We start from the raw sequence: 14471 nt of genomic DNA, 5'->3' as shown, positions 1-14471 counted from the left end.
AAACTTTTTGATACCCTTCTGCAAATGAAAATCCAAAAATTTGCTTATGAAACATGTCTTACTTCGTTTCCCATCCACAATGGGCCTAAACTTGATATATGTTTTTTCTAGCATGTTTAAACAGTATATTCGGCACTATACCCGCTTTTTGGATGACATTTTTGTGGTATGGGAGGGTAGTGTCGAGAAAATTGAGATGTTTATTGATTATATAAATAATACTGTGCAATTTTTGAAGTTTACCCATGCCTTTAGTAAGGATGAGTTGTCTTATTTGGATGTTAACTTGAAAATTGACAAAGTAAATAATTCATTGGTTTCTGGTATTTATAGAAAGCCCACCTTTTCAAATTCATATTTGAATTATTCTAGCTGGCACCCTGACCATCAGAAGAGGGCTATTATTAAAGGTCAGATGGTTAGAGCGGCCAGAATGGTTAGTGAAGATATTGATTTTTTGAAGGTAGTGGAATTTATCAAAGGTATGTTCTTAAAAAGAGGGTATCCTGCTGCTTTGTGCCAAGTTATACGTGATGAGGTAATAAGAAAAAGATATGATGGTAAGTACAAGGCCTTATTAACTATGAGGGACAGTGAGAATACATCAAAGGGTGGTAATACTGGTATATGTAGTGCCACTTTTAATACCGGGAGGGTGAGTGCATTTGTAGGAAATGAAGATAGTGGTGGTTCTAATATTACTGGAAGTAGTATTTCAGATATTTATTTTATTACCACCTATTCTTATGATACCCAGTATATAATAGATATAGTACGTAACAACTGGAGGTTGCTTAGACTTGATAATATGGTTTGGGATAAATTAAGTTACCCCCCCAAAATTTGTTTATAGAAAAGGGAAATCCTTTAAGCTACTTTTTGAAAGGAGTGACTGGTGTGTTGAGGATGTAGTCAACATAAATAGGCCTAATGGTAACTTTAAGTGTGGGAGATGTAGTATGTGTCGTTATATCTTGCTCACTGATTCTAAAATATTTGTGGCTAATTTAGCTATTAGTCTACATGGGCATTATGACTGTTATACCAAAAATGTTGTTTACTTAGCTAAGTGTTGCCAATGCCCTGCATTTTATGTAGGAAAGACTTGTAGAGCATTTAGGGATAGAATTAATGAGCATGTATTGGATATTAGGCATATGAGAAATACCAATGCATTGGTCAGTCATATAGAGCAATATAGTGGCCATGAATTTAAGTTTTGTGTCATACAACACATTAGTAAGGATAGTCAAGGGGGCATTTTAGATGGTCATCTTGATATTAGTGAAATGAAGTGGCAGTTAACATTGGATGCCACAGTGTTCCCTGGCATCAACGACCATATTAGTATTGCCCCCATTTTAAAGCTAAGGCATCTTATGGGGTAAAATGTTTTTCACTGTGGTTTTATCATACATATTTTTTATATATGTGTTTTAATTCATCAATATGAATAGCTAGTGAATTGTATGTTGTTTTGGTGTCTTATAGTATATTTTATTCTTTATTTTTGTTTCATTACACTTTTCTTTTCTTTTTTATTCATATATTGAGTGATTATGTGTGTTTTTTTGTTCAATTTACATTTGTTTTTTTGATAATTGGGTATGCTCAGAATGTGTTAATTATCACTAATTAGATTCCATTAGTATGAGAGTATTTAATGGCTGAAGTTGATCTAAAAGTGTTTAGTCTGTTGTTCTGAAGAAGTCTGTTATAATAAAAGACGAAACCTAGGTCAAATTTTCATAGTGTGTGGTTTATAGCTGCTTGTAGTTCCTGACGACTGACCTGTCTGCTGCTCTTTGTATTTTTATACTGTTGGTGTTGTGATTCAAACAATTGTTGGGATTGAGAGAGTGGAATCGAGTTCGGACATCATGGGACTGCTGGAGCGCATTAATCAACAGTTGTCGGAGGATACCTTGCAAATTAAGCAGCTGGTGGAAAAGCAACAGTGTGTGGTCAACTCTAGTGGAACATTTGGGAGTCTTGGTGTTCCCCTAACCCAGCCTACACCAATGGTTTTGACAGCCCCAGGTTCAGCTATGGGACTCTGCAAAGTGAATACTGGTGAGAGAGCCCGAAATGGGGGTGTTGGAAGCAATAGTATGATGGGGAATTGTGTTAATATGGACAAAATGCAATGGAAAGTCAACAAATATAATTTTCAGCAGGATAGTGTGACTAATGATGGTGCCAAAAAGGTTAATAAACCACTGGTTGAGCGTTTGAAAGAATTTGAGAGAAAACTGTTTAATATGAAGAAATTGCAGATTGAAAATTGTTATTTACATAAAAATATTGATATGGGGTTGGTTCCACAAGGGTTGCGGACATGGAAATATCCTAATGGGATTGAAGGGAAGGAAGAGATGATTGAGGAGGTGCATAAGTTATATGATCAGACTGGTCTGGAACTTATGAACATTATGATTAAGTACAATGATCAGCTGATTGCTTGCTATCTGGCCGACTTGGAAGGTGAAAATGAGATTATTTTGGCAGATCTTAATTTTGACTATTATTTGACAAATTACACCAATATGCTAGCAGGCATTGATTCTAGTTGCTCGTTAATTTATCAAAGAAAATCCAACAAAATTGTTCGTGATACTGAAGAGTATAAGAGTAAAAGAGTTTATCCGCTTTCCGCGGATAACCGTGGCAACCGGAGGGGTTTATCCAATCATGAGCTGGAGGTGGGACAGGAAATGACGATGGAGTCGGATGATTACAATAGAGGGACTGATTTGGCGGTTTCCCCTTTAGATGGAGGCCTAAGGTGGTGGAAAGGTTGAGGAATCGTGGACAAGGGGGCCAGCAGCATCAAGGCGACGACAACCGCGACCATCAGAGGCAGGGGGCGAGGCCGAAAAAGTGGATTCACCCTCAACAGCAGCGCCATGTGGGTCAGAATGGGTGGAGATGAGCGCTGCTTTGGAAGTTCCTTTGCAGTAAGTGAGACTTTTAATGAACATGAAACAGCACAGGACGTGGTTTTTTGTGACTTTGATTATTCTCTGGAGCAGCAGTATTTTGATGCCGAGAATTCTTTAGTTTACATGTCAACTAATCAGCAGCATGTTGGTGATATGGTTAAATGTAATAATTCTACAGTCATTGATGATGATTTAACTGCTGCTTTGAATGTTTCTATTGAATTAGATAATATTAATGCATTGGGTGATAGTATTTTATTATTTAGCGACTCGACTGTTAATGAAACAGCTAAGTCGATGGGTGATTTGAGCATTTACCCTTGTCTTGATTCTTTTGAATTTATGAGCAATGGGGATGATGTAGTTGTTGAAAAATGTTTTACATCTGGGTTATTGACTGCTAATGGGGGCAATAGTGTTGTATGTAAGGGGCAAAATCACATGTTTGCTAATTTAAATGATGTGGTTGTTGAAGATTGTTTTACATCTGGGTTATTGACTGTTAATGGGGGTAATGGTGTTGTATGCAAGGTGCAAAATTACATGCCTGCTACTTTAACTGATGTTAATTATGGAGAATTATTTATTGCTGATACAAGTATGGATGGGCAATTATCTCGATTGATTGAGGTCATTGATGCAGAACAAGGGCATGAAAATGTTACATCAACAGGTTATCCTGTTGTTATTTCTAACGAATTTGATGATTATCGAGTATATAATTACTCTAGTAAAGAAATAACTAATGGTCATGTTGAATTGTTGTCAAAAGGTTTTTCCTTTGTCCCACTAGTAAGAGGGAAGTTAAATGAGATACTTATTGATTTAAAAATGTTAACTAGAAAAATGAATCTCAAGTTAATATTTCAAGGTGCAATAGAATGAGGTGGGGAGTTACTAAGAAAACCTAGTAAATTTAATCCCCCTTTAAATAGTATAGTGGCATTTTATGAAAAGATTTGTGAGTTGGACATAAGGGAACATATGTTCAGAAGTAGAAATTACGTTGAAAATAGGGCATTTGATAGGGCCAACAACTTAAATATAGATGAACAAAGATGCTTAAATGAGTTAATTAATGATAAATCAATTAGGTTTATGAAGCCTGATAAGGGTAGTGGTACTGTTATCATGGATAAGAATGATTACAGTAACTATATGTTGATCATGTTGAATGAAGATACTTATGAAGAAAGTAGTTTAAATCAGGTTAACATAGCATATTCTAAAATTGATTTACTAATCAAGGACTTATTAATGCAAGGGCAAATTGATGAGTCTGAATATTATTATTTAAGAAATGACTTTCCAATGGTAAGAAGTATTTTTGGGATCCCAAAAATACATAAAGGGTTGGATAATATCAAGTTTAGGCCCATTGTGGATGGGAAATGAAGTAAGACATGTTTCATAAGCAAATTTTTGGATTTTCATTTGCAGAAGGGTATCAAAAAGTTTGATTATATTACAAGGGATTCTTGGCACTTTTTGGAGAAGCTGAAGGCAGTTGCGATTAGTGAACATACAATTTTATTGACCATTGATGTTTGTAACCTATTTTCGGTTATACCAAGTGACATAGGTTTACATTGGCTAGAAAATCAATTATTTGTAACTGGGTTGTATGATCAAGATCGTATTAATTTGTTTACAACCTTGATGGAAGTAGTTTTGAATAATAATTACATATTCTTTGAAGGGCATTATTTTAAGCAAGTTACAGGAGTAGCAATGGGGGCAGCGTGTGCCCCCATATATACTAACTATATTATGTCCTTCTGGGAACAAGAATATGTTTTTTCTAGCATGTTTAAGCAGTGTATTCGGCACTATACCCGCTTTTTGGATGACATTTTTGTGGTATGGAAGGGTAGTGTCGAGAAAATTGAGATGTTTATTGATTATATAAATAATACTGTGCAATTTTTGAAGTTTACCCATGCCTTTAGTAAGGATGAGTTGTCTTATTTGGATGTTAACTTGAAAATTGACAAAGTAAACAATTCATTGGTTTCTGGTATTTATAGAAAGCCCACCTTTTCAAATTCATATTTGAATTATTCTAGCTGGCACCATGACCATCAGAAGAGGGCTATTATTAAAGGTCAGATGGTTAGAGCGGCCAGAATGGTTAGTGAAGATATTGATTTTTTGAAGGTAGTGGAATTTATCAAAGGTATGTTCTTAAAAAGAGGGTATCCTGCTGCTTTGTGCCAAATTATAAGTGATGAGGTAATACGAAAAAGATATGATGGTACGTACAAGGCCTTATTAACTATGAGGAACAGTGAGATTACATCAAAGTGTGGTAATACTGGTATATGTAGTGCCACTTTTAATACCGGGAGGGTGAGTGCATTTGTAGGAAATGAAGATAGTGGTGGTTCTAATATTACTGGAAGTAGTATTTCAAATATTTATTTTATTACCACCTATTCTTATGATACCCAGTATATAATAGATATAGTACGTAACAACTGGAGGTTGCTTAGACTTGATAATATGGTTTGGGATAAATTAAGTAACCCCCCAAAATTTGTTTATAGAAAAGGGAAATCCTTTAAGCAACTTTTTGAAAGGAGTGACTGATGTGTTGAGGATGTAGTCAACATAAATAGGCCTAATGGTAACTTTATGTGTGGGAGATGTAGTATGTGTCGTTATATCATGCTGACTGATTCTAAAATATTTGTGGCTAATTTAGCTATTAGTCTACATGGGCATTATGACTGTTATACCAAAAATGCTGTTTACTTAGCTAAGTGTTGCTAATGTCCTGCATTTTATGTAGGAAAGACTTGAAGAGCATTTAGGGATAGAATTAGTGAGCATGTATTGGATATTAGGCATATGAGAAATACCAACGCATTGGTCAGGCATATAGAGTAATATAGTGGGTATGAATTTAAGTTTTGTGTCATACAACACATTAGTAAGGATAGTCAAGGGGGCATTTTAGATGTTCATCTTAATATTAGTGAAATGAAGTGGCAGTTAACATTGGATGCCACAGTGTTCCCTGGCATCAACAACCATATTACTATTGCCCCCATTTTAAAGCTAAGGCATCTTATGGGGTAAAATGTTTTTCACCTGTGGTTTTATCATACATATTTTTTATATATGTGTTTTAATTCATCAATGTGAATAGCTAGTGAATTGTATGTTCTTTTGGTGTCTTATAGTATATTTTATTCTTTATTTTTATTTCATTACAATTTTTTTTTCTTTTTTATTCACATATTGAGTGATTATGTGTGTTTTTTTGTTCAATTTACATTTGTTTTTTTTGACAATTGGCTATGCTCAGAATGTGTTAATTATCACTAATTAGATTCCATTAGTATGAGAGTATTTAATGGCTGAAGTTGATCTAAAAGTTTTTAGTCTGCTGTTCTGTAGAAGTCTGTTGTAATAAAAGATGAAACCTAGGTCAAATTTTCGTAGTGTGTGGTTTATAGCTGCTTGCAGTTCCTGATGACTGACCTGTCTGCTGCTCTTTCTATTTTTATACTGTTGGTGTTGTGATTCAAATCTTCTTATTACACACTTCACAGCAATGTGTCACAGTTTAAGACATCTGATACACTCACACTTAAATAAATTAAATCTCAGACATCCAAACACGTTTAGGAAAGCCTGACACAAATTTCCTGCTGTGTCCCTTCCCCAAAATAATATGGTAATGCTGCCACCAATCAGAGTGTCTTCATGCCATCTAAAGGGGTGTCCAATTATGAAAATTAAATAGTAAAACAAATACTAGCAAATGACCTATGCAGCCAGGATTTTGGAGTGGCACAGGAAGGTATCAAGGCAAGTATAAGAACTCTCAAATCACTAAAGAAAAACACTGATTGTCCATCCAAAATGTAAGTTAATAAAAAATGTAATATTGAGCAAAACGATTAAAAATATGAAACAGTAATTTCCAATAAACAAACAGAACACAATCACCAGGAAAATGAAATCGGTACTGTAGGATAGAGATCCAACATTCAGAAAAACTCTAACTAATCTAGCTGATTAGTTATAATTTCCTAACTAACCAAAGAACACTGTCCCTGATCTAAACTAAATTACTACAACAGAGCAAAGGCAGGCTTACAGTTCCGGGTGAGACCTTTTTGGGTATCCACTGCACAGTTCAACTGACAGCTGCAACCAGGGTTGCCAGATTTCCAGCACCCCAGGTAGGGACAAAAAAGGTCTCTCGCAAGTGAAGCCCAAAAATAAAAAAAAAAAAAAAAGGTCTTCGGCAACTGAAGAGCAAAAAAAAAAAAGTTCTTTAATGCGGAACAGAGTTCCACATTAAAGAAGTGAGCTCACTCAGTAGCTCTGCACTAAACACGGAGCTTCTCGTGTTTAATGCATTGCAGTTCCGCATTCAACACGAGAAGCTCCATGTTTAGCGATTTTTGATTGGCCCGTATACCGGCATATGGGCCAATCAAAAATTGCTAAACACGGAGCTTCTCGTGTTTAATGTGGAACACAAGAAGCTACGTGTTTAGCAATTTTTGATTGGCCCGTATGCCAGGTATACGGGACAATCAAAAAAAAAAAACAAAAAACAAAAAAAAAAACAAAGCGGAGGCTGGCCGGGATTTAAACCGGCAGGGCGGGACTCGGGATCAGCCTGCTGATCTCGGGACAGTCCCGCCCAAATAGGGACGTCTGGCAACCCTGGCTGCAACTGACAACTGTCTTCAGTAGGTTCTTTTATAGACTAGTCTGTCAACTGTTCCAGTTCTCATTTTCATTTCATATTTTTAAATTCAACTAACATCTGTTTTCTAAAAGTTCCTTCCTGTTTTTCAGCTTCTGACAGTAACACATAGCAATTGTCAACATTCCACTGACATCATCTGCTGATCAGCTGAATCTGAGACAGTTTGCCTTTAGAATCTCTCTTCACAAACCTGCTCATTTAGAAATGTAAAAGGACACTATTTAAGGATTTAAAATATTCTGTTCAAACAGATCATAAATCAACATGTAAGAACTTAGTTACAATATCACAGCTAGTCATGCTGGAATACAGTGCACAGGTCAGTCTGAAACCATATACAAAAACTCAGCCAGACATGCTAGCACAAATAACAGTGTCTAATTTCTTCACAGGAGCAATTAAAGGTATTTTGCTCAGGTCACCAGACAACTTTTCTACAGCTCTGTGGGTGGTATACTCAGCCTGACACAGAATAGGGAACAGGCTGGACAGACTGCAGTCATGCTTGGGAGGGGGCAGGGAGGTTGCAATCCTGCTGTGGGGGAGGGGAGCTCAAACTGACAGGGAAGAAGGAACAAGTTCAAACCAGGTTACTGTCCTGCTGTGTAGGGCTCACATACACATACACATGTACTGAGAGACATACTGTGGGGGATTTGAGTAATCCATTATATCAAGCACAGACTGTGCTCTCAGCACAGTTGCAACAGACAGCAAGCATGGTTAAAATGCCCACTGGTGCCATTCTATGGCACTTTCTTTGAATGGTGACACTATTGCAGCATACAGGGTTGTGGTAATCAAATGGGTTCTGGTGTCAATACTGAGACAAGTACTAAATAGAATGGGCAGTCATATATGTACTGGTCTACATGTATGTCCTACAGGAGCACATGCCTTGTCATGGGATCAAAGGAATGGAAACAGGTGGAAAAGTTCACTTCACCAGACACAGGCATGCTACTACAGGCCCTGTACATACATGGCATGTGTATCCTTGAGAAGGGTAAACCATTTAGATCCTTCTGTGTCCAGATGTGTAGGAACTCAAAACAGAAGGTGGTCATAACAGGACAACGGTGCACGTGCATTGTAGGATCACAGATATGCTACTGCATGACAAGATCAAGGCACAGGAAATTGACAGAGACAAGCTGAACACTAAGTGCGAACCACCAGCACAAACATCTCTCGGAGGTGATAACATTCCTGGTATCCCTCTTAAAGGAAGGTGAGCGAACCTTCATACCCAGTGGTGGCTTGGATGTGGGACCTGAGCTGGTGATGCTTGCCCAACTGATAGTGTGGCATGCATGAAGGTAGTAGTACTATGTGCTAATACTCTAGGAGAGTGCCAATCAACACCATTAGGCATGTATGTGCAGTAAAACCATACAGACAATAGTCAAGTAGCAGTCCATGTGCCACATGGGTATAGTAGTCAAACGTATGATTGAATGTCGTCACAGGTATATTATATGAACGCATTCAGAGGTTCTGCTAGTAACAAATCCCACACAACAGGTCAGAACATGTGTCATGTCATTGGGTCACTGGTGGATGATGATAATGGTTCCTTGCACATGGCACAGTCCAATGACACAGTGGTATTGTCGGCAACAATAACAGTAAAGGGCACATTTCAGTTGCCCAGAGTTGATATGATGGCAAAGGGGCAAGATGAACCTCCAGAATTCCTTGCATATTGTGTGAGATGTTCTGTCCATACTACATAGATATCACCACCATAAATGGCATCAGAGGGCTGCATCACCTCTGAGGTACTCACTCAGCATGTGGAAGCAGAACAGAGGTGGCAGTCATCACCATGCCTCCAGGATATTTAACCTGGATGTCACCTTTGGCATGAATCAGTGGCTGTGCAGATCAGTGATCCAGGCACAGATTCCTACAGCTCAAACCATGTCAGAGATTTTGAGTGTGTTTTATGACCTGTGTGAGGAAGTACAAAGGGAGTATGTGACATGCAGAATGATATAACATGTTATATAAAGATCTGGAGCAGCTACTCCAGTTGAAGTCAGTGGCAACCCAGTTTCAGCCATTGGTGCAGCCACGAGGATGCAGGCAAATGGCTGCTATGGCCATGATGGAAGAGGGATGTATGTTCTATAGTCACACATTGGGCTTACAGAGATTGCACACACCATTCTTGAGAAAGATTCACTGTCTACACTGTCCATCCAAAGCTGAACTCTGAGAAAGAGACTGCCTTTGTTACATGATAGAGGATAGCTATTCAGCTACACTTTGGTAAAAGTACTAAAGCTGTGGTATGTCATCTTGCTGATTTCAGACTCCTGGTTATTCACATAGACAAAAGATATCCATTTGCAGTGGAGTAGAGAAGGTTTGCCTCAGGAGAGAGCCAGCCAAGTTCTGTCTGTGATTCAATGGATATTTGCCTTAGGAGAGATTACCATGGATTTGTAAAGAATTATTTTCAGTTTTCTGGATTCTTCCAAAGAGCACCCATAGACTCAGATTTGCTTCTCTGATGCACATCAAGGACCGCAGACCCTTTAAAAGACTTTGCAAACCCAGAAGGATCTGAGGAACGAGAAGAGGAACTAAACTTTAACCCCAAAGAGTGTTTCCTACCCAGAAGCTTCTGGATATAAAGAACCTTTTTTGGACTTACAAATGTTATTTGACCTTCCTAACATTGTTGATGGCCAATGGACTAATGTAAGTGATTTTTCTGCCTTGGTAATGCTATATTATACTTTTAATTACTGTCTACTCATAAGACATAGTTCTTTATTTTTAATAAACTCACTAGATGTTTTAATTTTTAGCTTAATTTGAATTTTGAAGAATAGATTTAGAAAGGGGAAAATAAGTGCTGAGCAACACATTTTCCATGCATATATCAAATGTATAGATTATAATATAAATATTGCATTTCTATCTATTTGTTCTGCAAGAATAATGGGAATGACAAATGTCTCCATGACTTTTCAGCCACTAAAGTAAAATAAATTGCTCTGTAGTTGCTGTATCTACCTTAATGCCGGTTTTAGAAATCATACATGTCTTTTTCACTTCCATTGTAACAAGACTACCCAGTCTTCAAAACCTGTTCTTTAAGCAGAGCAGCTGCAAAACCAGTGAAAAAAGGAGAACAAATTAAAAATTAAGGATGGATAAACAACTTTATCTGAAGCAGTGTTGGATTAAGGACATCAAGGGTCTGCACCTCAAATTTTGTTATGGGCCTATGCATGCGCTTGCATCATATGCACACACTGACACACACACACACACATATATATATATATATATATATATATATATATATATATATATATATATATATATATATATATATATACATATATATATATATATATATATATATATATATATATATATATATATATATATATATATATATATATATATATATATATATATATATATATATATATATATATATATATATATATATATATGGGTGCACTTTAGTTGACAGTTTTTAAAGTCAGCATTTGTTCTGTCAACACACTTTGGTGGACAAAATAGACAGTTGACAGTTGTGTGAGTTTGTACAATCCACAGTGCTGGGGAATATGCCATTTTCCCTGTATTGTGCAATCTTGGAGTTATTACATACAATTAACAGGGGGTGTGTGGGCTTCCCCCCCTGCAAAATACACTTTCTTTGTTCCATGCTCAAAGGCTTTGTCTTAGAGCATATACATTGAGGAGTTGCTTTTTTTCATTTTTTTTAGGTGTTGATGTTAGTAACATCAATGTATGGGTGTACTGACTATTTTAAGAAAATCCACATGTATATATATTTATATATAAACACACACCCACATGCTGATACACGCATGTATTATGTACACATTCACACACACACACACACACACACACACACACACACACACACACACACACACACATTTTATTCCTAATATGTAGTACATGAATCAACATGATTTTGATCCAAATTCAGGAAGAAGTCAGGTTCATTATCCACTTTTCTGACTCAAGGGTAGTTAGGTTTTGGTGTTGCACTGGAATATATACAGTGGCTACCACAGTGCAACTGGGATAATATAAATAGCTTTAAAGGTTATAAAAACATTTCAAGTTGTCACTGACACACTTTTTTTGTGTGTGGCTGTACAAAGTGTTTTTACAGCATTCAAAGCTCTCTGAGGATCAAACATACACTTTCTGAGATGGAGTACTAAGTATGTTACAGATATGTTTTCTACATTTTTACAGCTTTATTTTGTACATTTGTTTTATTTTTCCTCTCTACCTTGTGCTCTGGAGAAGCTAGATCTCAATGTACTACAAAACCTTGTGTGGCTTTGAAAAATGTGTTACAGCTTTGAATGTTGTGAGACACACAGGTCTGGCTACACTTTATGTCTTTTTTTCTGTCTCTGTAACTGGTATGCAGCATATAAAGGTCCAACTCACTACAAAGAATTATGATTGGAAAAAGATGACGATAATTCAGCTTTTCAGCTTCATTCTGCTCTCAGTGTGAATTTCTCCACATCCATTTAAGTTAATAGGTAAATACAAGGCTAGCTGCCCTTGTGGGCCATTTTAAGCCTAACCAATTTTCCTTTTATTTGTGAAGTAAACACCTTAACCATTATACCAAACCTCAAGCATTTTCTCAAACATATAATTACTTGTTTATGATTAGAGACTAGTCATAATCCTCATATAATCATACACATAATCTTATATAGTAACCATCAGCCAGTGTAAGAAAAATGGAAAAAATATATATTTGGTCAAAAGAACATTTGCAATAAGGATGCTGTAAAAGTGTAATAGTCAAGTAACACTCAAAAGGTCAGAACCTAAGTCTATAATATGTTTATAAAATGTCAATGAAACTGTCAGCTAAATCAATTTTAATAAAAAAAACTCCCACCATGGTTCTGAGAGAATGCTAATAACTTTCCTTTCTTCATTCTGCTCCTGGATTTTTATCATCCACCTACATATTAGATTCACATATAGTATAATTTACAACCCACTGAAAATTCAAGAGTTGTTGGTCAATGCATTTCCAAATAACCTTAAGCGGTGATACAGGCTGCATCTATAATGGCTTAAAAAGTGAAAAGTAAAAAGTCATGGCATTCCCAGGCCATGGAGCTGAAACTCTGGTATGTCTTTAAGGGGTAATTTGCATATATCCCATGCTCTTCCATTACAGGTTTAGGATAGTATACTGTGCAGACTCTAGCTTGGCTATATATGTAAACATAAATATACACATATACCATTTTGCAGGAATACTTTAGAAAATGGAGACTACATTATACAATGCTAGTCAAGATTACAGAATAAGCTTCTCCTTGTTATCAAGTCTGCCATTAACTTCCTGCACAAATAATCTTGATACATACATGGAAGGTATGAAATCTTAACATGAGGTTATTGCATTCAAGCTTTTTGAAAACCTATAGTTCTAAATTTAACAACTGAACCTATGAACCTAAATAAATATACAGGAGGAAAAAGTGGTCTTTATGCAAAATTCTTAAGTGGATGACTGAACAATGACTACATTGAAAAAATATTTATCACGCTTGTTTTTCGTGTTTGAAATATGCACTAGTTTTAATTATACAATAATTGAAAAAACTGTTAAGCAGAAATTATTTCTTACTTTTAATACACATAATATAAAATATATAATTTTCTTTTTCAGCCTTGGCCTACTGTTTCTAACCTCGCTAAGGACTTCATTGATAGATTGCTAAATGTGGACCCCGATATGCGAATGACTGCTTTTCTGGCTTGGAACCACCCCTGGATAGCCTCAATGGCTGCCGGTTCTTCTGTGAAGAACCTCCATCGGTCCATCTCCCAAAACCTGATGAGAAGGGCTTCATCCTCTTCTCCCAGCTCCAAGTCAGGTCAGTCATCAAAATCCAGCCGCTCAAACAGATCCAGGTTTATATGGGAGAGGGAGACACTGGACTGCAGTCTTCGATACCAGCCACATTATGAGCACTGACTCTGCCTGGAATGCTTTACTTCTGGTTTAACATTTTCCAGATCCTTTCCTTAATGTCTGTGGGGCAGCTATTGTTGCACTTTCATACTACTCAGCTTAATGAGTAATAACTGAGCTGTGAGCATCTGTCATCATGGAGTTAAAAAAGATGACTGTTTAGGATAAACTTTTTAAAGCAACATTGTATGATAACAGTAAAGATAAGGACCATTCCTGCATCGTCTTTAACTGCAGAGAACAGCATAACTTACTCTTAGCAATATACAGATTTTGAATTTCTTAGTCACTTTGCATTGTCATGGGATTCAAGATACACCACCTTAAAATATATTACATCTGATTACAGTAGTGGGTCATGCAATGCTTATGCTATATTGTGAAATTATTTATAGAAGCCTGGTACAGAGCTCGTATATAGTGAAAGACAATGTTTTATGATTTTTCTCTATACATTAATGACATTAGGAAATATCAACTGACCCAGTCGTACAAGTAACAACATGGGGCATAAAATTGATATGCACTATATACTATATTTTCTTAAAAGTCAGATCCCTGAATTGTTGTCCACTGGTAACCAAAACATTGAAATCAGGATTCACCCACAACCAGCCACTTAAAATTCATGATTTTGACCCCTTTACATTTACAGTGGTGCTGGCAGACAGCAAAAATGCCTGCTCCAAACATGTTGTGCATAGTCTGTGTACCCCTCCCTCATTTTACAGAACAACACTGAGGTCACCACATGTTAGGTGGTGTTATTTGTACA

The 14471-nt window shown here is 36.6% G+C and overlaps 1 protein-coding gene across 1 annotated transcript in view; it reads left to right on the top strand.

The window, feature by feature from the left end:
• Positions 1-14093, top strand: part of PSKH2 (protein serine kinase H2) — a 283989-nt gene extending 269896 nt beyond the window's left edge. Inside the window, exon 3 of the mRNA XM_044065989.1 lies at positions 13391-14093. Coding sequence (XP_043921924.1) covers positions 13391-13699 — 309 coding nt within the window. The 3' untranslated portion in view covers positions 13700-14093. The remainder of the gene's footprint in view (positions 1-13390) is intronic.
• Positions 14094-14471: the final 378 nt, after the last annotated feature.

Source organism: Protopterus annectens, chromosome 3.part0, assembly GCF_019279795.1.
Source record: "Protopterus annectens isolate FY-2018-M chromosome 3.part0, PAN1.0, whole genome shotgun sequence".
Lineage (NCBI taxonomy): Eukaryota > Metazoa > Chordata > Ceratodontiformes > Protopteridae > Protopterus > Protopterus annectens.
This window is presented reverse-complemented; position numbering and strand designations above follow the sequence as displayed.